Here is a 21,371-nt window from a genome sequence, read left to right on the forward strand (position 1 = left end):
GCTCCGATTAGTCCGCGTTCCGTGGCGGGCTTGGCGATTGGACGCCGGTGCTGTCAGCCGCGAGCGGACCGGGGCGGGGCGGGGCGGGGCGGGCGGTGCCCCGGGCTGGGCGAGGGGCCGGGTGCGGGGCCGCGGGCCGAGAGACTGAGGCGGCGTCATGTCCTCCGAGGTGTCCGCGCGCCGCGACGCCAAGAAGCTGGTGCGCTCCCCTAGCGGCCTGCGCATGGTGCCCGAGCACCGCGCCTTCGGAAGCCCGTTCGGCCTGGAGGAGCCGCAGTGGGTCCCGGACAAGGAGGTGGGTGGCCGTCGCCCTGGCCCGCGCCTCCGACCAGCCCCGCCGCCCCGGCCCGGCCAGCGGGCTTCCGGGCTCCTGCGGCGCCCCCTCCGCCTCCGGGCGGCCCCTTCCCCAGCCGGCCCCCGCCCCACTCTCCCCCAGGTTGGCCGCGTCCCCGGGCCGCCGCGTCAGGCTCCTGCGCCCGCGGGGAGGGCGGGAGGCGCGCGGGGTCCAGGTGCGGGGGTCCCGGGAGGGCAGGAGGCCCTGCACCTGCCCAGGGCGGGCGCCGGGAGGCGGGGTGCGGGGCGCGGGCTGGCCCCAGGCTGGCCCCGGGGGTGGGTGCGGCCCTGCCCGAGGCCGGTTCGTGCTGGGCTGGCGCGTGTGGGCTGCGTCCGGAGAGCTGGGGCTCGCTCCCGAGAAAGTGGAAGGCGGCGCGTGTTCCTCGCAGGCTCGGCAGGGAGGGGGCGTGCTGTCCGCCGAAGCGCTGGAGCCGGCGGCCCCGCAGGGGTCCCGCCCGGGAATCGGGGAAGGCGTCGGTGCCTCGGGCGGGTGGCGGGTTCCGAAGCCATCTCCTGCTCAGAAGCCGGGCCTGGAGGAGGGCCAGGACCCACTCTGCGGGCCAGGCTGCCCCCACTTCCCCTTCGTCTACACCACCCTCCACCTCAGAAGCGAGATCGCAGTCGCCCACTGGACAGTTTGAAGGAGACCGCAGATCTGCACGCGTTTCCCTTAGGCCCAGACACGGCGGGAGTTGCCCAGGCCACTCCTGCAGCAATTGGAGCCGGGGCGGGGGGTCCCTGAGCCAGGCAGTCCCCTGGGCCTCCCGCGGGGTTCCCTGTGACCTGATCGGAGGTGCCTTTGCCTCACACTAGCCCATTGGCCAGCTAGGAAGGCCCTGAGTGCATTTAATCCCACTGGCTGTGCGCTAACAGGTGTGTCCAGTTTCTGTTCTGTGGATTTTAACCACGATAAAAAAAAATTGGGGGAGAAAGATAATTTTTGTAATATGACTTTCATGCTTAACACATGTTACAGATTGGTTTAATTCCCTCAGTGAGAGAACTAAGCAGACGTTGGAACTAGGTTCAAGAAGCCAAAGTAGCACTAATTGGCTGCGTTCATTGAAGTTTGCTCGGAGGCCTGGTGGGGGGTGGGCGGCCACAGAGCCTCAGGGACAGGACGGAATTCGAGTGACTGGGGAAGTGTCTCAGCATCTACAGTGTGTGCAAGCGTGTCCTGAAGAGTTGAGACCAGTGCTGCTCATCTCTCCCCAGTATCGCCACCCTAAGGAGTCTTTTTAGACACTTTCCCCCTAATCATCCGCTTATGACATCTTTTTAAAATTTTACTTTTAAGTTGACAAGGGAAAATTGTATGTATTTATGGTGTAATGAACTCTTAATAGCACAGAAATACTCCACATCTGTATGAACCGTATGGAGCACGTGAGAAAGTGTGGCCGAGACGAGGCAGAAGTTTCCAGCAAAGCACAATTTCTTTCTCCCTACTGTACACATGCACTGATCTTACAGTTCTGTTTTTTAGTTAACCACTGTGTTCCCCTCCTTCATTCTCTCTTCCAGAGCCCTTTTGGTATCAGCTGAATCATTTAGCATTTTCCCCCACCTTTCTTTGTGACCTCTGGTGAGGCACTGTGGAAGTCCCGCGGTGACTTCCGACCGAGTGGAGTTGAAACACTTGAGTCAAGGTGGAAGAGAAGATTCCTTCCCATGTTGACGTGGTGGCAGGATGCCTCTCCAGAGCCCCCCACCATGTTTGGATGATTAATTGGGATGTGAGCAGCTGAAGAAGGTCCTAGCATTGGGCGGGCTTGGGGGACAGAGAAACCATTCTGGTGAAGATGGACTTTGTCTTTGAGTTTTGTGAATTTTATTGGAGCATGGTCTTACAGGCCAGAAGTGACCAAAGACAGTGTTCTGGAGTAACTTAGAACGGGGCAGTGAGGGCTGGAAGATTTGGAATAAAGTCCAGCTTTAGTTGCAATAGCTCGAGGGGACACTACTGTAACAGTTGCCTGGCAGGCACGTGGCGGTGCTGAAGGGGACACTGAGCCATGCTGTGCTGGCTTCGTGCTTGGGGCTGCTAAGGTGATTGTCGGGAGGTGACTCAAATGTGCAGATAACCCGTTGTGGGAAGTAGGTTTATTTGTGGTGGTTCGTCATGGGGAGAGGAGAATTTGGTAGAACTTGGCAGGTGGGTAACATTGTCCTTGGCTTGGTGGCCGTGTGCCAATTGGCATCATCGTCATATCTGTAAACGTGTTGATCCATTTTCATTCTGGCTCTGTCCTTAGCCAGGGGAGTCTGAGTCCAGCCCATTGCACAGCTCCGGAATACCAGGTGCGTGACCTGGGCTGGTTTATCAGTTTGGGCCCATGAGGGTTATCCCTTTAAAATGCTGCAAACCCCCCTGGGGAATGTGTGCCTTTCTCAGAGAGGTGGCCTGCAGCTCTCAGATTCTCAAGGAGCTCTGATGCAGAACCAGTTGAGAATCGTTTCTCCAGTCTGTGCCTCCTCAAGAACCTGTGGGGCAGGGGAGGCAGAGGCGGTGTGTAAAGCTTCGTGCGACACCAGTTTGGATAGAGGTGCTTTGCGGCTGTGAAGGAAGCCTCAGATGATCTCTGGGGCTTGTCTCACTCTGCCATCAAATATCCGACACTGACGCAAGGCAGTGGGCTTGGGGGTGGGCGGTCCGGGCGTGCAGCCATCTGGGCTTATCATAAGCAGCTAAGATCCTGAGTTTTATCCTTAAAATCGTTGCCGATGTACACCCCTCCCACCTCCTATCCGTGGCGCTGGCAGAAGCAGTGACCGCAGCTCCATGCTGGCGGGTCAACACCTTGATGGATACTCTAGATTCAGAACCAGGGAGGAGAGAGCACGTGCGTGTCTGATCACGAGCCTGGACTCAGATGAGGAGAGATCTGAAGTGAGGACTGTTGCTAGAGGCATCTGGGGCTGTGCAGCAGGGAGAACAGGGGACCCTGAGTTCTGTGAGGGTCTCACAGGCCAGGCCGGACAGGGCTTTTCTTTTGCAGGAAGGAGTGGCCAAGGCTAGAAAGAATCAAGCTGGGGAGGTGGGATGGGCCAGTGGAGGGTCAGGACCTCCAGCAGATCAGAGAGCTGCGGCCAGAATATAAAAATTAGGTGGGCATGATGGTGTGTGCCTATAATTCCAGCTACTCGGGAGGCTGAAGCAGGAGAATCACTTGAACCCAGGACGCAGAGGTTGCAGTAAGCTGAGATTGTGCCGCTGCACTCCAGCCTGGGTGACCAAGCGAGACTCTGTCTCAAAAATAAATAAATAAATAAAAATAAAAATACAAAAAGTAGTCCGGTGTGGTGGTGTGTGCCTGTATCCCAGCTACTCGGGAGACTGAGGCAGGAGAATCACTTGAACTGGGAAGAGGCGGTTGCAGTGAGCCAAGATAGTGCCACTGCACTTCAGCCTGGGCGACAGAGCAAGACTCTGTCTCAAAAAAAAAAAAAAAAAAAAAAAAGTCCAGATAAGGGACTTGTGTTCCAGTTGATCATGAGGATTTTCTGGCCCATGTTTTCTGGGGCAGAGAAAGGGAATTTGGAGGGCCTTGTTGTAGGTAAACAAGGGGGACATGGGGACATCTGTGATCTCCTCTGGCTTGTATGGGGAGGGTCGTTCTCAGCGGAAGGCTCTCCCAGCACACTGCAGGGTGGGGGGTTTTACAGTTGTTTTCCAGGATCTCAACGCTTGGGTAAGGCTCACCCTTGTGAGGTGCCAGGGGCCACCAGGTGTTTGGGAACCAGCAGCCTCGTGAGATACTGCCAGGGACACCGGCGAGCTTCTCAAGGGTCCCTGTGGCTGGCTAAGATCTTTTTCTTGTTTGAGACAGGGTGTTGCTGTGTCACCCAGGCTGGAGAGCTTTTACTGATGTTAGGTAAAACTGAGACTTTGAAGCCACAAAAAACGATTCCCAGGCATCCTGTGGGAGGCCAGGCCGCCTTTAGCGTAGCCCTCCCAGGATGCGATCACGGTGTCTGCACCTGTCACCATCTTCAAACTGTCTGACAGCTTAAAATTCTAGAAAACTGATAGTAACGCACATGTTTCTAGTCCCTGAGATGCAAGTAGATTTTGTCCCTCAGAGGTGAAGCTGACACCCTCTCTCACCCCACCGCGGGGTCCCCGTGAGAGGAGGAGCCAGTTTACAACTCCTGTCTTCCTTCCTCATGGCCTGTGTCCATGTCTGCTCTTTGGGTCCTCCTTGGAACTGGGTTTTTAATCTTATTGGTTCTCTCATTAACTAATGGGTTGAATCTTTGACATGGGCTCCTTTTCTGTTTGTAGGAGTTATGCTCTACCATTTAAACATGATTGTCTTTCACTAAAGGTGCATTGATACATGTATTTAAATTGTTTTCTGATTGACGAGTTCTTGGGGGCCTGAGAATTAGTTGACTGTGGGAGCCCCACCAGCCAATGGGTGACACTTCTCACTGTAGTGTGGGAGCTCAGTGCGTGGTGGGGCCTGACTGTCCTTTGTCATCCCAGCCTCAAAGGGAGGGCAGGCATATGTCCTGAAATTTGGTTCTTTTTATGGTAACTTTTCTTGAACATCCATTTAAACTCCCTAAACTATGCTTACAGATGATACTGACATTGAGGGTGGAGGCGCTTTTGGTTTCTTGCGTGCTGTCAAACCCCACTCTTGGCAGGTGGGCCGGGTGCTGGTTCTGAGGAGCTGCCCTGTGACCCTCGAGGGGCTGTTGCTGTTGCATTAGAGTGGGGGAGTGGGTCTCGACCTGCAGGTCTCTAAGGAGCTCTGTGCTGGTGTCTGCTCCCACCGTGGAGGAACGATGGGTTTCATGATTTCTCTCTTGTTTTGAGACGGAGTCTCACCGTCGCCCAGGCTGGAGTGCAATGGCGCGATCTCGGCTCACTTCAACTATCGCCTCCCAGGTTCAAGCGATTCTCCTGCCTCAGCCTTCCGAGTAGCTGGGACCATAGGCGCCCGCCACCACGCCCAGCTAATTTTTAGGTTTTATTTTGTAGAGACAGGGTCGTGCTATGTTGCTCAGGCTGGTCTGAAACTCCTGAGCTCAAGCAGTCCTCCCACCTCAGCCTCCCGAAGTGCCGGGATTACAGGTGTGGCCACCACGCCTGGCCTGGTTTCTTCTTTCATTGCTTGCTTACCCACTGGGAAGCTTAGTTTATGGCATCTGCCTTGACCACCTCCGAGCATGTCATCTGGCAGGGTGGGTGTGAGTCAGTTGTTGGTTTACTGGACTAGCAAGGAGTGGACAAGCGCCAAGGGCTTTGACTCCTATAGGTAGCCAGGGGAAGTGTGTTCCGAAATTTCACTGGGAGCTGTCTACATGCGCCTGCCCTGGTCCTCACTCCCTCTTAGCCCCACTTCCCTTGAGACAGCTCCTTCTGTGTCCATGCAGCTACCCACCCAGCCTGTGCTGGGCCCTGCAAGGTGGCCGTGGAGGCCTCCTGTGGAAGTGAGTTCCCCCCCCAGAGAGGCCTGGGCGGAGGCTGCCTCTGTGATGCCACTGCACAGGGCACAGAGGGCTCCTGGAGAGCACTTGGGCCCCGCCGTCCATCCCGGGGGGCAGTGTCTGTCCTTAGCAGGCTTTTCTGGTTGGCTTGGGCAAGAGGGTCGGGCAGCAGATGGGTGTTATTAGGGTCACTGCCCGAGCTGACCCTGCCTCACTCTCCCTCTTCGTCTCTGTGTGTTTGTCACAGGCTGCACCTCTGGCCTCGTGGCCCTCACTAAACATCTTTATTATTTATTTATTCATTTTCCTCACTAAATGTCTTGAGGCCTGCTTTATTGGGTTGTTCTTGGAGGTTTTGGTTTCCCCGGCGAATGTGCTGGTTTGAAAGTCTGCCCCAGCCCACCCTGGTGGTGGCACGTGTGTACCTGGGATGTGACACAGACTGAGAGGCTGGCATTCCAGACACCGCCGGCCACCTACGGTGGAAACAGATGAATCACACTTGGTTTCTGGGCTTTGGTGTATTCTCCCTAGCTCCTAAAATAGCTGTTTCACTGAACATCAGAGCTGCTGGGTCCAATTAAAGGAGGCGCTGGTGGGAGCCTGGTCTGGTGCCCGGCTTGCTGTGCCTGTGCTTCCTTTGTGGAGCGTGTTTATGATGGGGTAGGCATTTGGCAGTAGTTTTACCTTATATCTTCATCCATTGCTTTATTTCATATTAAATTGCTCTACTGATAATTTTTAAAATTTCTTTCACTAATATAATCAATAGGAAATTACCTTATTTAAAAATTTATACATCTAAGCTCATTGGTTATTTAGAGTAATAAACTTCTGGATCACTTATATTTTTAAGGGAGCACATCCTAGGGGTGGTCTGTCTCTTTTTTTTTTTTTTTTTTTTTTTTGAGACAGGGTCTCACTCTGCTTCCCAGGCTGGAGTGCAGTGATATGAACTGGGCTCAAGCCATCCTCCCAGCTCTGCCTCCCAAGTAGCTGGGACTACAGGTGTGCACCACCACGCCTGGCTCATTAAAAAAAAAAATGTTCCTAGAGACAGGGTCTCGCTGTGTTGCCCAGGCTAGTCTTAAACTCCTGGGCTCAAGTGATCCTCCTGCCTCAGCCTCCCAAAGTGCTGGGATTACAGGCGTGAGCCACTGCTCCAGCAGTGTGGTCTTATATTTAGAAATTGGCTTTTCAACTTGCCCAAACACAGACTACACAGTAAATGTGAAAAGCAGTCCTCTGTCAGCACCATCTGCTGAGAATATTGAGAGGACACCCCCTCCTGTCGGGCACTGTGGGCCAGGGTCACCACGGAGAGAGCGTCAACAGTTATTCTCACTGGAACCTGGTGATAACGTGGCTTTGTGTTTGCTTAAGCTCAGAGTTAAAACCCTCGTGAAGCCTTCTCTAGCAGATTCTAGTGGATTCTGTGGCTAGTGGACGTCTGGGGTCAGGGAAGGGACCACCACACAGAGGCAGGGACTGTGCCACCGCATAGCGGGCAGAGCGTTCCGGAACCAACAGGCCCATTCGAGGGCAATGGCAGGGCTGGGCCGCAGCACAGTGAGGGTGGGGAACAGTCAGACCATGCCCATAGCCTGTGGGCAGGGAGCCCCTGGCAGCGCTGTGAGCTGGACTTTGTAGATGCTTCCAGAAGGCTGGGGCGGGCCAGACCTGGTTTCCAAGTCCAGGAAGCAGCTTAAAAGCAAAGGGAAACAGAAAAAGGCTGGTCGTGGGATCTCATAAAGCTCAGGACCTGCCTGAGTTGGGGCAGTGGCGACATGGAACTCGGCAGGGATGAGGCCTTCGTGTGGGTCACGAGGGGCCAGTCCTTGCTGCAGAATGGCGTCTGAAGGGCCCCTGATGTGCGCCACAACCGGGACCTCTGTCCTCCCCCAGTGAGGCTCCCACACATGTGGCTGTGGACCCCAGAGGAGTCCTTCCAGAAGCATCTGCAGAGTCCCAGGACCACCAGACTCTGTTTTGCCAACTAAGCACAGTGGGCACTTGGCACCCGATGTGGGCTGTCTCTGAGCCCCCTGTGGAGGGGCCGCAGGCTTCTTGTGCTGCGTGTGTGGGTCCCGTAGGCTGGAGGGAGGCCCTGCCTTTGCAGAGCGCAGGGTGGCGGGGACACGGTGAGGGTGGCGGCTGTGACGGCACCACATCGGAGCAACTCCTCCGCACCGACATCTTCTGGGGCTCAGAGAAGGGGCTGGACTTCCCAGAGGAGGGGTGCAGGGCAGGGGAGAGTCCCCATGCCTGTGAGGGAGAGGATCAGGGCAGGGTGGTGGAGGATCCATGGCTGGTCCCCCCAGACCCCAGGGAGGCTGTGCAGCCATGTCAGAGGCGCTGGAGGATTGGGCGGCCACCAGGTCCCCACCGCGGCTCAGACCCAGGGGCCTGTGTTTCAGAAGGTGCTCGGCCCTGGTGCCCCCACAGTCCTTGCCTGCCTTGTTGTGGAATCAGCCGCAGCAGTGTTTGCCGGCCCGGAGTTGGGCTGGAACAGTGCCATGCGTGTGGGAGCGGCTTTCCTACCGAGGGGCCGAGCCCTGTCAGCTGCTTGTTGGTGCCAACACAGCCAGTCCGTCCTTGATGGAGCTCTGAGGCGGCTGTCGCGTTAGATAAGACGTTTGAACTCGTGTGTGGCTTGGTAATGCTGTGGCCACCTCCAGTCTGCCTCCTTTTTGAGACTTCAGGCCCTCAGTTTATGCTCGCCAGGTAATTCCTGGTCTCGTTTGGGGGCCCCTCCTTCCCCCAGAAGGGAAAAGGGGACTTTTCATGGAGCGAAGGTCTTCTCTTACATCTCTTTTGAGTATTACTGTGCTTTGAACGTGGATGATTCTTGGTCAATATTCATCCGAGTCCTTAATCATCAGATGCAAAAAGACCCTCCACCTCTCCAAGAGGACCCCTTTGAGTCACACCATTCGGTCGCTGGTTCATTTAACCCACACCTGTTTCTAGCTCACCACCTGCCACCTAGGTCTCTGACAGCGAGGACCAAAGTGGGGTGTGCTGGTCACACCAGGCGGCAGCCTCGCTGGGACCTTCTTGTTTCATCCTTACCAAGGGCCCCAGAGCACGAGGGTCTTGTTCTCATGAAGCTGAGGGAGGCGAGGCGTCCTGGGTCCCACAGCCCCCATGTGCTGCTGAAGGGCCTGTTGGGGAGTGGGTGGGCAGCACCGAGGCCCAGCTTTGAAAAAGGCTGTACCGGCTCACCGAATCCGCGGACCACCATTTTCATGGCAAAAGTGTCCTTTACGCTGTTAAAAGAATGCACAGTGGCACAGATTTCCTTCAGAGCAGGTCTGAATGTCTTCCCCTTGGATTGGAGTCCCTGCTGTTAGAGCGGGGGAGCCGGCGGTGATGGCAGCATCCTCATGCTGCGCTCATGCCGGTGTCAGGGCCCCCCTGCCATCTGGAGTGAGCAGGAGGCAGCCAGGCCAGGACGGAGCCTTCCCAGCTGAGGTTTGGGAGTTCCGTGCCTTTGGTCCTGAGGGCGAGCGTGTTCACGGTGACTTCGTCCCGTGGTCATGAGGAGGTTCGAGCTAGGAACCCCCTGCAAGTGGTAAACGCATCCGGCTTGCTGTTCTAAGTGGAGGCGGCAGGCACAGCTGGGACCTGGGCCCCTCAGAAGCAGGCTCTGTGGTGGTCGTGCACGAGCAGGCACCTCACTGGGCCGCGCTCCATCTGGGGCTTCTGCAAGAAGCTGGGCTGTGGCCAGTCCTGAGGTCTCTGCAGCCCTCACGGGAGCTTGGAGGCCTGGCTGGTTCTTCTAAGGAGTTGGCCGGGTGGCCATGGCTGCCCACAGTGGGGCGTGGCCTCGGGCTTGTGGCCTCTTCAGTGAGGGCCTCCTGGCAGGGGCTCAGAGCGCAGCGTCAGTTGGGGGCTTCAGCATAGACCACCACATGTGTGTCTCTGGGTGCTTGGTAAACGTACCCTGCGCTTTGGTGATAATTTTTTTGTCTAGTCAAGTGAAGCAGTGGAAATTGAGGGAGCATCTTAAATCTGTTTTATTTCTAAGTGATTGATTTCAATTCCACCTTCACCCTTAGACCGACCAAGCATCTGAGGTGCACAGGCTGCAGAGGGCTTCTTTGCCATCTGGCATCTTCCGGGTCACCCTGCTCTCCTGTGTTGAGGTGTCAAACTTAACCTGTTCCCCACATATGAAAGGCTCTGGCCACCCCGAGGCCCATAGGCTTCCCTGCCAGGCTGGAGCTAGGCCCCAAGTCCCTTCTGCCCCAACAGGGGTTATATGCTCCATAGGCCCAGGCGGTGTGCGTTTGTTTGAAACAATTCATGAAGAAGGCGCCTTCTCCACTAGCCTTGACCAAGCCCTGCCGGTGTGCACCAGGCACCACACTCACAGCTAGGCCGGGCCACCGCGCCTCCTCTCTCTCCCTCCTGGGCACAGCGCTCTTGGTGTGACTGCCACAGCTTCGTAAAGAGAACATACTTCTTTATTTCCTTATGGCCACAGTGACCTAACAACGCCCAGCAGATGGCCACAGGGTCTGCGGTCCCCTGGATTTCAGTGGCACCTGGCCATCACTCTGGGACTCTGGGTATTAAACATGAAATGAGGCCCCCTGAACAGCCGTTAGACAATTTTTTTTTTTTTTTTCCTGGAATAGGCTCTCATTCTGTAACCCAGGCTGGAGTTCAGTGGCGTGATTACAGCTCACTGCAACCTCTGCCTCCTGGGCTCAAGTGATCCCACCTCAGCCTCCCAAGTGGCTGGGACTGCAGGTGTGCACCACCACACCAGCTAATTTTGTTTTTTTCTTTTGGTAGTGATGGGGTCTCACCATGTTGCCCAGGCTGGTCTCCTGGGCTCAGGTGATCCGCCCACCTCATCCTCTCAAGGTGCTGGGATTACAGACATGAGCCACCGCGCCCAGCCCGTTAGATAATTTCAAGGGTAATTCTGAGGCTCTAGTGAGGCAGCTGAAGAAACTTCAGATGTGATTCCAACTCAGCAGAAATAGCCCCGCCCTCAGGATGGTTGCCTCCTGGCTGCTGTGGTGAGGCATAGGAGGACGTCTTCCCAGAGGGCATCCTCAGTGCCAGGACAGCACCACCTTGCCATGGGGCTTCAGGCCTGCTGTGACCCCTTGGAGAAAGTGAGCCCCATGGCCACCTGCCCAGTTCCCAGGTCTTGTGTGGTCAGAATTCCTGGTGGGCCCTGAGCCCAGTCACCGTCCTGTTTCTGTCTGCGTTTGTACATTCTGTGTGCAGAGAACTGTGTTTGCCAAGAAAGTCCAGCCTTGGGAGCCCTGGCTTGTGCGTCTCGGAGCTTCTCTGCGCCTGGGTCCTCCAGTTGAGGAAGCATCTTCAGGGCGTCCCCAGGTCTGACGTGCGTCCCCGTGACACACACCAGCCTGTGTGTGCTTCAGCTGCTTCCAGGGGTTCCTTCACAGGCGGGGGTCAGGGCACGCACAGCAGGACTCCAAGTAAAGAACCAGAATAATCGGCTTTATGTCTCAGGTACCTGGACTTTTGCCAGCTGGCGCGCAGCCCCAGAATCAGCAGGTCCCCATGCCCGCCTCGTTTGTGAAGTGGGTGCTAGCACAGCCTTCCCTGGTTTAGGGGTTTAGGTTGGCTCCTGCTGTGGGTTTCCTAGTCTCTTCACGGCGTTGCTCTTTGGTTCCAGTAACAGGACCAGGGCCAGAAAGGTGTTGCTAAGGTGAACGGCTGTTGGGTCCAGTGTGGAGGGACCTGAAATGCCGGGATGCACTCTCTGCTGCGAGACAGCCAAACCCCAAGCCCACCTCAGGCCCAGACCCCATGGGTACGCTGGGTGCATCTCCTGCAGGCCTCAGAGCAGCCTGCACCCCACTGCATTGGCTCTGGAGCCTGGGCACAGGCGACCAGTCCACCGTCCTGCGTCACAAGCCTGCCTGCCTCAGGCCGCTTGGGTGTGGGGGGAGGTAGCAGGGCCCAGCCTTCTCAGCAGCCCGGGGTCCTGCCCCAGCGACATGGTGAGTGACTAAGCTGGGTTTTAACGCTTTGTCGTCTCTTTCCTAGTGTCGGAGATGTATGCAGTGTGACGCCAAGTTTGACTTTCTCACCAGAAAGGTGAGCTGAGGCTGCTGAGTGGGGGTGGCGGGAAGAGGGGAGGGGCCCCAACAGGACAGCTGCCCCTTCTGGCAGGGGACGGATGTCATTTTGTGGCTCGTTTTTTTTTTTTTTTTTTTCTGAGGCGGAGTTTTGCTCTTGTTGCCCAGGCTGGAGTGCAGTGGCTCCATCTCGGCTCACTGCAACCTCTGCCTCTCGGGTTCAAGGTATTCTCCTGCCTCAGCCTCCTGAGTAGCTGGGATTACAGGCGCCCACCACCATGCCCAGCTAATTTTTGTATTTTTAGTAGAGATGGGGTTTCACCATGTTGGCCAGGCTGGTCTAGAACTCCTGACCTCAGATGATCCTCCCACCTCAGCCTCCCAAAGTGCTGGGATTACAGGTGTGAGCCACCGCACCCAGCCATTATGGCTCGTTTTGAGTGTCAGCCATGCCCTGTTTCCGTGGAAAGTGACTGGGCTGATTCTGCTGGATGCCATGGGGTGGGGATGCAGCTTGCGAGGCCTGTGCACCTACCTCTTACCCTGCCCTGTCCTGCTTTGCCGTCGCGAAGTGTCTTGCCCCTAATGTGTGCCCAGCTCATGGCGTCCCGAGGCCTGAGGGCGTCCTAAGCAGTAAGACTTGGGTGGTTGAAAGAAAGCTGAAAAACAGCCATTTTGATCCACAATTTTGAAAAAAGGGCCTCATTTCCCAGGTGAGGTGAAGCCCTGCTGTGTGGTGGGGAGCCCAGGGGCTGGCATCAGGAGGTGCGCGTGTGCAGCGGCCAGCACGGGGGCCTCGCGTTTAGGCGCGGCCCGGGCAGTGCCAGGCCAGCAGGGTCCACACCCGGGGCCGCTTGTCCCCTGCCCCTCCTCACTGCCAATCCTCCCGCATCTGCCCAGCACCACTGTCGCCGCTGCGGGAAGTGCTTCTGCGACAGGTGCTGCAGCCAGAAGGTGCCGCTGCGGCGCATGTGCTTTGTGGACCCCGTGCGGCAGTGCGCGGAGTGCGCCCTGGTGTCCCACAAGGAGGCGGAGTTCTACGACAAGCAGCTCAAAGTGCTCCTGAGCGGTAAGGACGCGGGTCCTGCAGTCCTGCGCGCGCCGCCAGCCGGCTCCTCGTGTCTGTGGCGATGCTGTGGGCTGTGCACAGGGCGTTCTGCTTCTCTTTGACGTTCTCTCGCCTTCCCTCCCTTCCCTGTTTTCTTCTGGATTCGTTTAGAAGCAGTTATAGAGCCTTCCCTTCTCTTCAGAGACGGAATGTCGTCTAAAATGTTGGTGCTGACGCCGCTGGGCACGTCCATCAGGTGGGAGGGGAGGCCCTGGGCCCAGGCAGCACCTCCCCCAGGTGGAACCCGGCGCCGGCGCTCGGGCCTTTGCGACCACCATGGCTCCTCGATGAGGGTCCGTAGACCTTTGCCCGGTAGCACGATGCAGACCCGGTTTTGAGCCATCTCTGGGGACCTGGTGTGGGAGAAGGGCGTTCTCCGGGGGCTTATGTTGTGCCTCCCTGGAATCTCTGAGCAGCGCCTTCTCCCCACTGCCCGCCCACCTCTGGCCACTGCCGTCCCAGCCTCCTGTCCCCAGCTTGCCCGCCATGGGGTCTGGGAGCACCTGCCTTCCCGCCCACAGCTCCGGCCTGTGTGAAACGGGCGCGGTCCCTGGCTGGACAGCGGGCTTTGTTGTGCTTCCTTTCTGCTGTCTTGGTCCTGCCAGCTCTTAGGACCTGCGAGCAGAGGGGTGTATTGTTCTTTGATCTGGACCTTGGTGATAGATTCCCTGCATCCTTTGAAGGATGTAGAAAAATTTCTAGGAGCTTTGTAAGCAAGCAGAACCTGTTTAGAGCAGCACCTTTTCGTTTACCTCTTAAACCTTTGATCCATGACTGCCTTTTTGCTCAGCTGAAGAGGTCCTTAGAACAAAGCTGTGGTTTGTTTCTTGATGTTTTCACTCTGTCCTCTGTGCATGTGTCTCCTACTGGTACTCGTGGGAAGGGTTAGGTGGAAAAGCAGACCCTGTTCTCATGTTTGCTTTTGTGTTCCCAAGGAGCCACCTTCCTCGTCACGTTTGGAAACTCAGAAAAACCCGAAACTATGATTTGTCGTCTTTCCAATAACCAGAGGTAAGAGCCAGATCCTGCTTGGCACGGGGCAGCATTGTCACAGACCGGGAACCTCGGTGGCACTGAGCCTGAGAGTGACCCGATTTGGACACTTTTATTTGATGTAGATACTTGTTTCTGGATGGAGACAGCCACTATGAAATCGAAATTGTGCACATTTCCACCGTGCAGCTCCTCACAGAAGGCTTCCCTCCTGGAGGTAAATGCCAGCATGTCCTTTCCTAAGCCAGGAGGGTTTGGTGCCATGCATGGGTGACAAGAGGAGCGTCCACTTTTGGGATCAGGCAGCCACCCTGAGGAACGGGGTCTGCTGGGTCTCCAGGACAGCCTGCCTTTCCTCTTTGGGGGGCGTGTGTTTACTCAGTGGCTTTAGAACTCGCCAGGTGAGTGGAGACTTAAACCGTAAGACAGCAAAGGGAAATTTGCCTCAGCATGTCGTAATGATTTCCTCTGCTCTAAATGCTGTAATGTATCATTCCGTTTATTGTTGGACTCACATCAAGGATAAAGCCCCAAATGCAATAACTGAGATCCCCAGAAAGGTCTGAGTGGTGGCTCATCAGGAGCCAGCACTTCAGCCCTCCTCCTGCAGGCGTCTGTACAGACCAAACCCCTGGTGCGTTTCCTGGTGAGCTTCGGCCCAGCCTGGGCCTCTCCACTAAACTCCGCTGACGGGGAGCTCGCATCCTGTTATCTGCAAACTGTGCTGACAGATGCGCGTGCCGTAACCCATGTTGCTTTCCTTCCGTTCTCTCACCGGCTCTTGGGTGCTCCTTCTCGCCACTGCCTGCCCACCTTCTTGCCATAGAAAAAGACATTCACGCTTACACCAGCCTCCTGGGGAGCCAGCCTGCCTCTGAAGGTCAGCCTCTTCCTCCTCGCCGGGGCTCCCTGCATGCAGCGGGCCCATTCCTCCCCTCACCACCTGGCTTCTGTCCATGGGGTGGTCCGTGCCAGGGTTCTTTGTGAAACCTGAATTCACTTCTTCTGGTTGACTTAAGAGAGATGTTGGGTCTGGTACGTGGGTTTCTAAAGCATAAATGAAGATACCGCAGCAGATGTACTTTCTCAGTTCTGTCTCGGGGGGAGGGTTACCCAGCAGTTGACAGCTGTCAGTACCTGCCAGCCCTGAACTGGCTGAGGCCAGGGGGCATGGGTGCTCACCTGCCCTCGGGAGCCTCTCCCAACTTAGCCCTTCCCACTGAGGCCTGGCGCTCCCCAGCTCAGTGTGGCCTCCTGGGACCCCTAACTCTCCTGGCGCTTCTGTCAGCCTCCTGAATGATGAGGTGAGATGCCCAGGCCAGTGTTTTGCCACCTCCGTCCTGAGCTCAGGGATGTGTTTGGAGCCGGGATGGTGTCAAGCTGGTTGCCTTGAGCAGGCTGCGTGGTATAGATGCCCAGGTGCGAAGGGTAGGGTCTGGAGAAGCGGGGGTCACCCCAAGCACCCCTCTCTGCCTGCCTCCTCCTGGGGAGCCTGAGGCTCAGATGAAGGCCAGTGCTTAGGGGCATCCAGTGCTCCTGAGGCCGGGGCAATGGAGCCCCCGGGACTGCTCTCCTGGGCTGACCCTCCCCAGGGCTTCTGGCACTGTGTCCCCTTGTGGTGGCTTGGGGGGTGCAGTGAGCCCCACTCTGCGCAGTCTCAGTAGAGCCTTTCAGACCCCAGCCCCGTCTTCCAGTGGGGGCGGGGACAGTAGTAACAGTCCGCTGACCTGAAGGCAGCCAGGGGACCGCCTGCCAGCCTGGGCCCTGTAGGGCAGGCCACACACTCATTCTTTCACAGCCGGATAGTAAACCTTTGCCAGCCACATGTGCCGTGGTATGGTGGAGGCAGCTGCAGAAGACAGGGTGACAGACGGCCATGGCTTTGGTCCAGTGGTGCTTTATCAAGCAAACACAGGCGGTGGACAGAGCCAGGTCACTCTGCTCTAGAGCCCAGGCAGGACGTTACACTGATAGGCAAGGTTCCCCAGTGTGGGGGCTGGGTGGGTGTGCCCTAACCATAGAACCGGGCTTATGAAAATGTGGTTCCAGAGGCCCGGCATGGTGGGGGCCTGTAACCCCAGCACTTTGGGAGGCTGAGGCGGGTGGATCACCTGAGGTCAGGAGTTCGAGACCATCCTGGCCAACATGGTGAAACCCTGTCTCTACTAAAAATATGAAAATTAGCCAGGCATGGTGGCAGGCGTCTGTAGTCTCAGCTACTTGGGAGGCTGAGGCAGGAGAATCGCTTGAACCCAGGAGGCGGAGATTGCAGTGAGCCGAGATCCCACCACTGCACTCCAGCCTGGGTGACAGAGACTCCAAAAAAAAAAAAAAGAAAAAGAAAAAAAGCCAGGCACGGTGGTTCACGCCTATAATCCTAGCACTTTGGGAGGCCGAGTTGGGTACCTGAGATCGGGAGTTCGAGACCAGCCTGACCAACATGGAGAAACCCTGTCTCTCCTAAAACTACAAAAAAAAGAAAAAAAAAAAAGCTGGGCATGGTGGCACATGCCTGTAGTCCCAGCTACTCAGGAGGCTGAGGCAGGAGAATCCCTAGAACCCGGGAGGCGGAGGGTGCGGTGAGCCAAGATCGTGCCACTGCACTCCAGCCTGGGCAACAAGAACAAAAACTGTGTCTCGGGGGCAGGGGTGGGGGTGGAGGAAGAAAGGAGAAGTGTGGTTCCGGGGCCTCCGGCGCCTCCAGCTGCAGCCTTGAGGCCCACTCCACCAACCGGCAGAAGAGCCGGCCCTGGATGCTGATGGGGGGATGTGTGTCTGATGGAGGGGTCTCCCGAGAGGTCAGCGATTGCTCACGATTGGGCTTCCCTCCCAAGTCATTAAGTTCATGGGAGGCTGCATCCCATGGGTCTCTTTCAACTCCAGCCCTGCCTGAAGAGTCGCTCTCTTGAGTGGTTCATTGTTGGAACAAGTGCTGGAATTGAGTCATTGTCACTGGATCAGCTGGTCACTGCCCAAAGATGGGGAGCCTGGGTCCCAAAGACCAGTCCCCAACATGGGTGCTAGGTCTGGGGAGATGGCCCGTGACCAGGCTGGGGTGGCATTTCCCTGGCACTGGGCCTTTGTACTGACAATCCCCTCTGTGCTGGCCCTGCTTCTCAGAGGCTGAGGCCTCCGACTCCTGGGTGTGAGGCCAGCTGTGACCCTGACCATCTGCTTGGCCTGTCGGTGGCAAGGGCACTCTCGAGGTGGCCTCCACTTTTCCCCCAGCCCTGGGTGCAGGTGGGCACCTCTGCAGGAGCCAGTCTTTGTCTGGGGGTTCTCTGAAGGCAGGAACCCCCACAGGCCCCAGGGCACAGTAGCGCCTCAATTAGCGGAGAATGAGGCCTCTTGTGGTGATGCGGCTCTGGTGGTTTGTCCCCAGCCCTGGGGCACCCGGCTGAGTGTCTTTGTCCCTCTCCCACCTACCCTGTGAGTTTGGGGTCTCCCTTCAGAGGCCTGAGATGGTGTTCCCTGGGTGCTCCTGAGCACCAGTCCTCACCGCCAGGCTACTCTTGGGAGCAGCACAAGGTTAGGAAGGTGTCCTGGCCACCACCACCTTGGGGCTGGTGACCACCTGGGCACTCAGGGTCTCCTTTGGGCTGTCCTACCTCGTCTCCCTCCTCCAGGAGGCAACGCACGGGCCACAGGCATGTTCCTGCAGTATACAGTGCCGGGGACGGAGGGTGTGACCCAGCTGAAGCTGACAGCGGTGGAGGACGCGAATGTGGGCAGGAGGCAGGCGGTGGCGTGGCTAGTGGCCATGCACAAGGTACCTGAGCCCAGGCCAGGGAGGCTGGGCCCTTTGGCTTAGAGCAAAAGCTTGCCTTTCCCAGAGGAAGCTGTGTCCTGCCATTTGACCCCCATCCCCACAATCTGTTCCCCCTCGGCTGGGGTGCCCACGCCATCTCCCCTCAAATGCACTCAGGCTTGGCTCCACCAGGCACAGGACCAAGCAGGTCTCACTGTGTTGATCTTATCTGATCTGCAGGCTGCAAAGCTCCTCTACGAATCTCGGGACCAGTAACTCTACGTGGGTCTGAGCTTGGAGTACGTGTGGTCACCAGGACTGAGTCGCTTGGAACAGCAGAGCCTGCTCTTTGTGCACCACAGGGATTAATCCTGCTTGTGCTGGGAAATGCAACTCATGTATTTGGAGAAACAGAAGTGTTCACTTATCTAGTGCAATATGTTCACAGTTTATTAATGCTTTAAACAGCTTCATGTTTTAGAATTTGTGTATTGTCAATACTTAATTGGGGGTGGGAGAGACTGAGCTACACTACTGCTAAACTATTTTTAGCATAATATATACTGTTTTTATGAGTTCCCAGGTTTACTAGAAGGTTCTGGCCCATCGATATTCATTTCATTTAACTCTTCCACAGAACCAGTTTGGGTAGTAGGAACTCAGGCTTCTGATCTGCAGTAGAGCCTGCTCGCCTCTAATAGCCAGTTTACAGCACTTGCCTTAGCCTGTTTTACAGACTGTCCACTTACCTTATCACTAATTTTGGACTTTTGGGCTGTGAGTGATCCTTTGATACTTCACTAAGGGGAACGTGGGGGCTTTGTGTTTTGTACTTTTCACTCACTATTTCACTTTATTAAGATGACTGTACAGCAATTTGTATATAAAGCTTATGATTAAAACCTATTTTGAACATACGGACAAAGCCTCGCCTTCCTGCGTCCAGATCACCTGAACCCTCGTGCCGCAGCGCAGTCTGGCTCCAGAAACAAGACTCACAGCCGCCAGGGTGAGACGGGTTTATTGTGCACATTTACACAGCGTCAGCAGCGTTGGGTGGCAGTGGCCACGCTCCTGTGGCCGGGCTGCTCTACAAGGGCATTCAGTTTTCTTCACCACACTATGTACAGTCAATGCTCCAGGGTGATGGGCTACAGTGCTGCATCAGTGACTCTATACACACATTTATACATAAATTACACACAAGACTCATACATGAAAAATAGAGCCTAAGGGCCTGTATTTTAATGAGAAAAAAAATTTCCAACATAGTTCGGGTAGCTTTGAATGGTCTAGTCAAAAAATACTTTTGGTATATAAAAAGCCTGTACGTACAATTCACAGCTCAGTGAAGCGCCCTCCTCGCCTTGAGGCTGGGCCTGGGACAAAGGGGGTGTCCTCACAGCCAGCCCAGGCAGGGAGATCAGCAGAGGGGGGTGGCCCCTGACCCCATCTCCTCTGCCCCAGCTGCTGCCCCTCGGTGGCGGCCCCTCCTGATGCCAGGCACCTGCCATCCTTCAGACACCAAACAGCCCCGTCTACCTGGCCCTGGTCTGCCCTCACGCCAGTCCACCCCCAGCCCCAACCCTGACTACCCTCCGCTGCCACGGCCTCCAGCACCTGACTCCATTCAGAGAACTGAATTTGAGCTTGCAGGGGTGAGAACCACACTGAGCAGCATGAGAGGCTGTGAAATCACAGGAGAAGAGTATACGCTGAGGCTCTTCCGATTGTCACTTGGTCTTAGGGGTCCTGGTGCCCGTGGCATGGCAGTCCAGCCACAGTGCTGGGCCTGCACAATCAGCCTTTAGGTGAACTGGAACAGGAGGCAGAACCCCCAAGGCGGCCAGGCAGAGTGGCTGCTGGGAGGCATACACGTCGGGCAACACTGGACACGTTTCCATACAGAGGCTCCTTTGGTGATGAAGGGAGGAAGAAGGATCGTGTGTGGGGAGTGTAAGAAAGGATGAGTGTCCGATTCAGTGACAGGAGGCAGGCTGTCGCAGGGGAGCAGGCCTCACAGCGACGGACAGTGTTCACTGCTGGAGCGGGTGATGGCCTCGGGGCCAAGTCAGTAAGAGCTTCCGTCTTCACTGGCAACCAACCAGGGGTTATGGGACCTTCTTAATGGCAAGAGGGGTGGGTGTTTTGAAAGCAGGTATTTATTTGGATTTATAGTAATTGGCAAAATTCAGTCCTTGGAGGTGAAAGTACCTCTCCCAGTTATGGGCAAACTGGAGAAAGGGCCTCACCTGGAAACTGTAGGTTTCACATTGTGGACGCTGTCTGCTGAAGTGAGCACCATTAAGACCATTTTCTAGCTTCAGCTTTCCTGGGAAAACGGCACAATAATCTCTTCAGTGGCTCCTGGTAGCTGGCAAGACCATGCGGTGCTCCAAAAGGAAGTTCAGGCGAGCGTTCGCTGTCGGGGTTTGATCCGTGGATACAGCTGGGAAGCAACAGAGCCGCGTCAGGACAGGAAGCCACACATAGGGAGCAGGGCCAGCCAGACCCGACCCCTGCTCCTCACCTCAGCCACCCTGGACAGCCGTGTAGCACCCTTCTCCCTTAGGCCCACGCTCAGCTGCACCTCTATGCTGAGACCCACCCAGCCCCCTTTCAAATGTGCCTCGTACCCCCAGAATATCCTATTTCTCTCACAGCACTTCATGCCACCTAAAGACTTGTGAGTGTCTGTGGCTCTCAAGGTCATAAACTCCCCTGGGCAAGGGTCTCTGCCTGGCTCCCTGCTGTGTTTGCCTGGCCAGGAACCTTGGCTCAACAGGGAGCCCCTGGCAGCTCCGCAGGGCACATAGAGCAGAGGCAGCTCCCTCTGCCAGAGGACTGATGGAATCACAAGTCCAACACAGAGCTAGCAGCCTGCACGTTCCCACCTCTCTCCTCCGATGGAGAAATTTCTAGGCTGCAGAGATTTCTAGACTGGGGAAAGTGTGGGTGGGGTGAGCTGGGCTGCTTGTTGAAGTTCATCATGAACCGAGCTCATTGAGCTGCCCCTCACTGGGGCACTCGGCCTCCACAGCATCAGCATGGCCAGGGGAACCTCCTGGGGCCCTGCCTGAGTCTCATGCCAGCACTGCCAAGTAGGCACCTCCCCCTATACACAGGGGGCTGCTGAGGCTCAGAAAAAGCAAAGCCTCCCTCCCCAGCCCCACAGCATGACAGGACCACATGATGTACAGAGACAAGGACAGCAGGTTTCCCAGTACGTAACCTGAGTGCTCACCCCCAGCAGGTTTTTGGGCACATAGCCCTCCCGGTCTCCAAGGCGAGCCCACCACCACTCAGTCTCGCTTTCGTCCTTGCGCCTCAGGATGGTGAGGGCGTCCCCTTCGTGGAAGGACAGCTCATCACTGTTCTGGGCCTCGTAGTCCCACAGAGCATACACCACACCTTTGTTCATCACACCCAGCTTTTCCTGCACCCCTGGAACCAGAGAGCAATGGTCAGGCCTCAGCAGAGGGTGGCCTGCAGAGAGGGACCCTGCTCAAGGAATAGGACACGGTCATGCTGCTGCCGAGGCTGCTCTCAGCAGGCCCCACAGAGGCCAGCGTGGGAGATGAGACTATTGGAGACTAGGGCTCCCACCTGATACCTCCTGACACCTCCCCTGCCCGGCCCAGCTGCTGCTGCTGCTGCTCCTGCTGCCGGCCCTAAGCCCTGC

General features: G+C 56.5%; 2 protein-coding genes across 5 annotated transcripts in view; one reads left to right on the forward strand and one right to left on the reverse strand.

Annotated features, from left to right (window-relative positions):
* Window positions 1-93: 93 nt before the first annotated feature.
* On the forward strand, window positions 94-18,606 carry ZFYVE21 (zinc finger FYVE-type containing 21). 3 transcript variants are annotated; one of them, XM_007987951.3, is made up of 8 exons: window positions 94-295; window positions 11,809-11,859; window positions 12,741-12,909; window positions 13,884-13,959; window positions 14,067-14,158; window positions 14,768-14,821; window positions 17,568-17,710; window positions 17,930-18,606. In XM_007987951.3, the coding sequence occupies exons 1-8, from the start codon at window positions 158-160 to the stop codon at window positions 17,963-17,965; spliced, it is 759 nt and encodes a 252-aa protein (XP_007986142.1). In that variant the 5' UTR covers window positions 94-157; the 3' UTR covers window positions 17,966-18,606. The 3 variants fall into 3 exon arrangements, with proteins under 3 accessions (XP_007986142.1, XP_007986144.1, XP_007986145.1); XM_007987954.3 differs by lacking the exon at window positions 14,768-14,821 and having other exon boundaries at window positions 96-295; XM_007987953.3 differs by lacking the exons at window positions 14,768-14,821; window positions 17,568-17,710.
* An 88-nt stretch (window positions 18,607-18,694) lies between these two features.
* The window catches only part of PPP1R13B (protein phosphatase 1 regulatory subunit 13B), a 122,342-nt gene continuing 119,665 nt past the window's right edge, over window positions 18,695-21,371 (reverse strand). For both annotated transcript variants that reach the window (XM_007987958.3, XM_007987959.3), the window contains exons 16-17: window positions 20,934-21,133; window positions 18,695-20,138 (exon numbers count right to left, since the gene is read on the reverse strand). In XM_007987958.3, coding sequence (XP_007986149.3) covers window positions 20,097-20,138; window positions 20,934-21,133 — 242 coding nt within the window. In that variant the 3' untranslated portion in view covers window positions 18,695-20,096. The remainder of the gene's footprint in view (window positions 20,139-20,933; window positions 21,134-21,371) is intronic.

This window comes from Chlorocebus sabaeus, chromosome 24 (assembly GCF_047675955.1).
Source record: "Chlorocebus sabaeus isolate Y175 chromosome 24, mChlSab1.0.hap1, whole genome shotgun sequence".
NCBI lineage: Eukaryota > Metazoa > Chordata > Mammalia > Primates > Cercopithecidae > Chlorocebus > Chlorocebus sabaeus.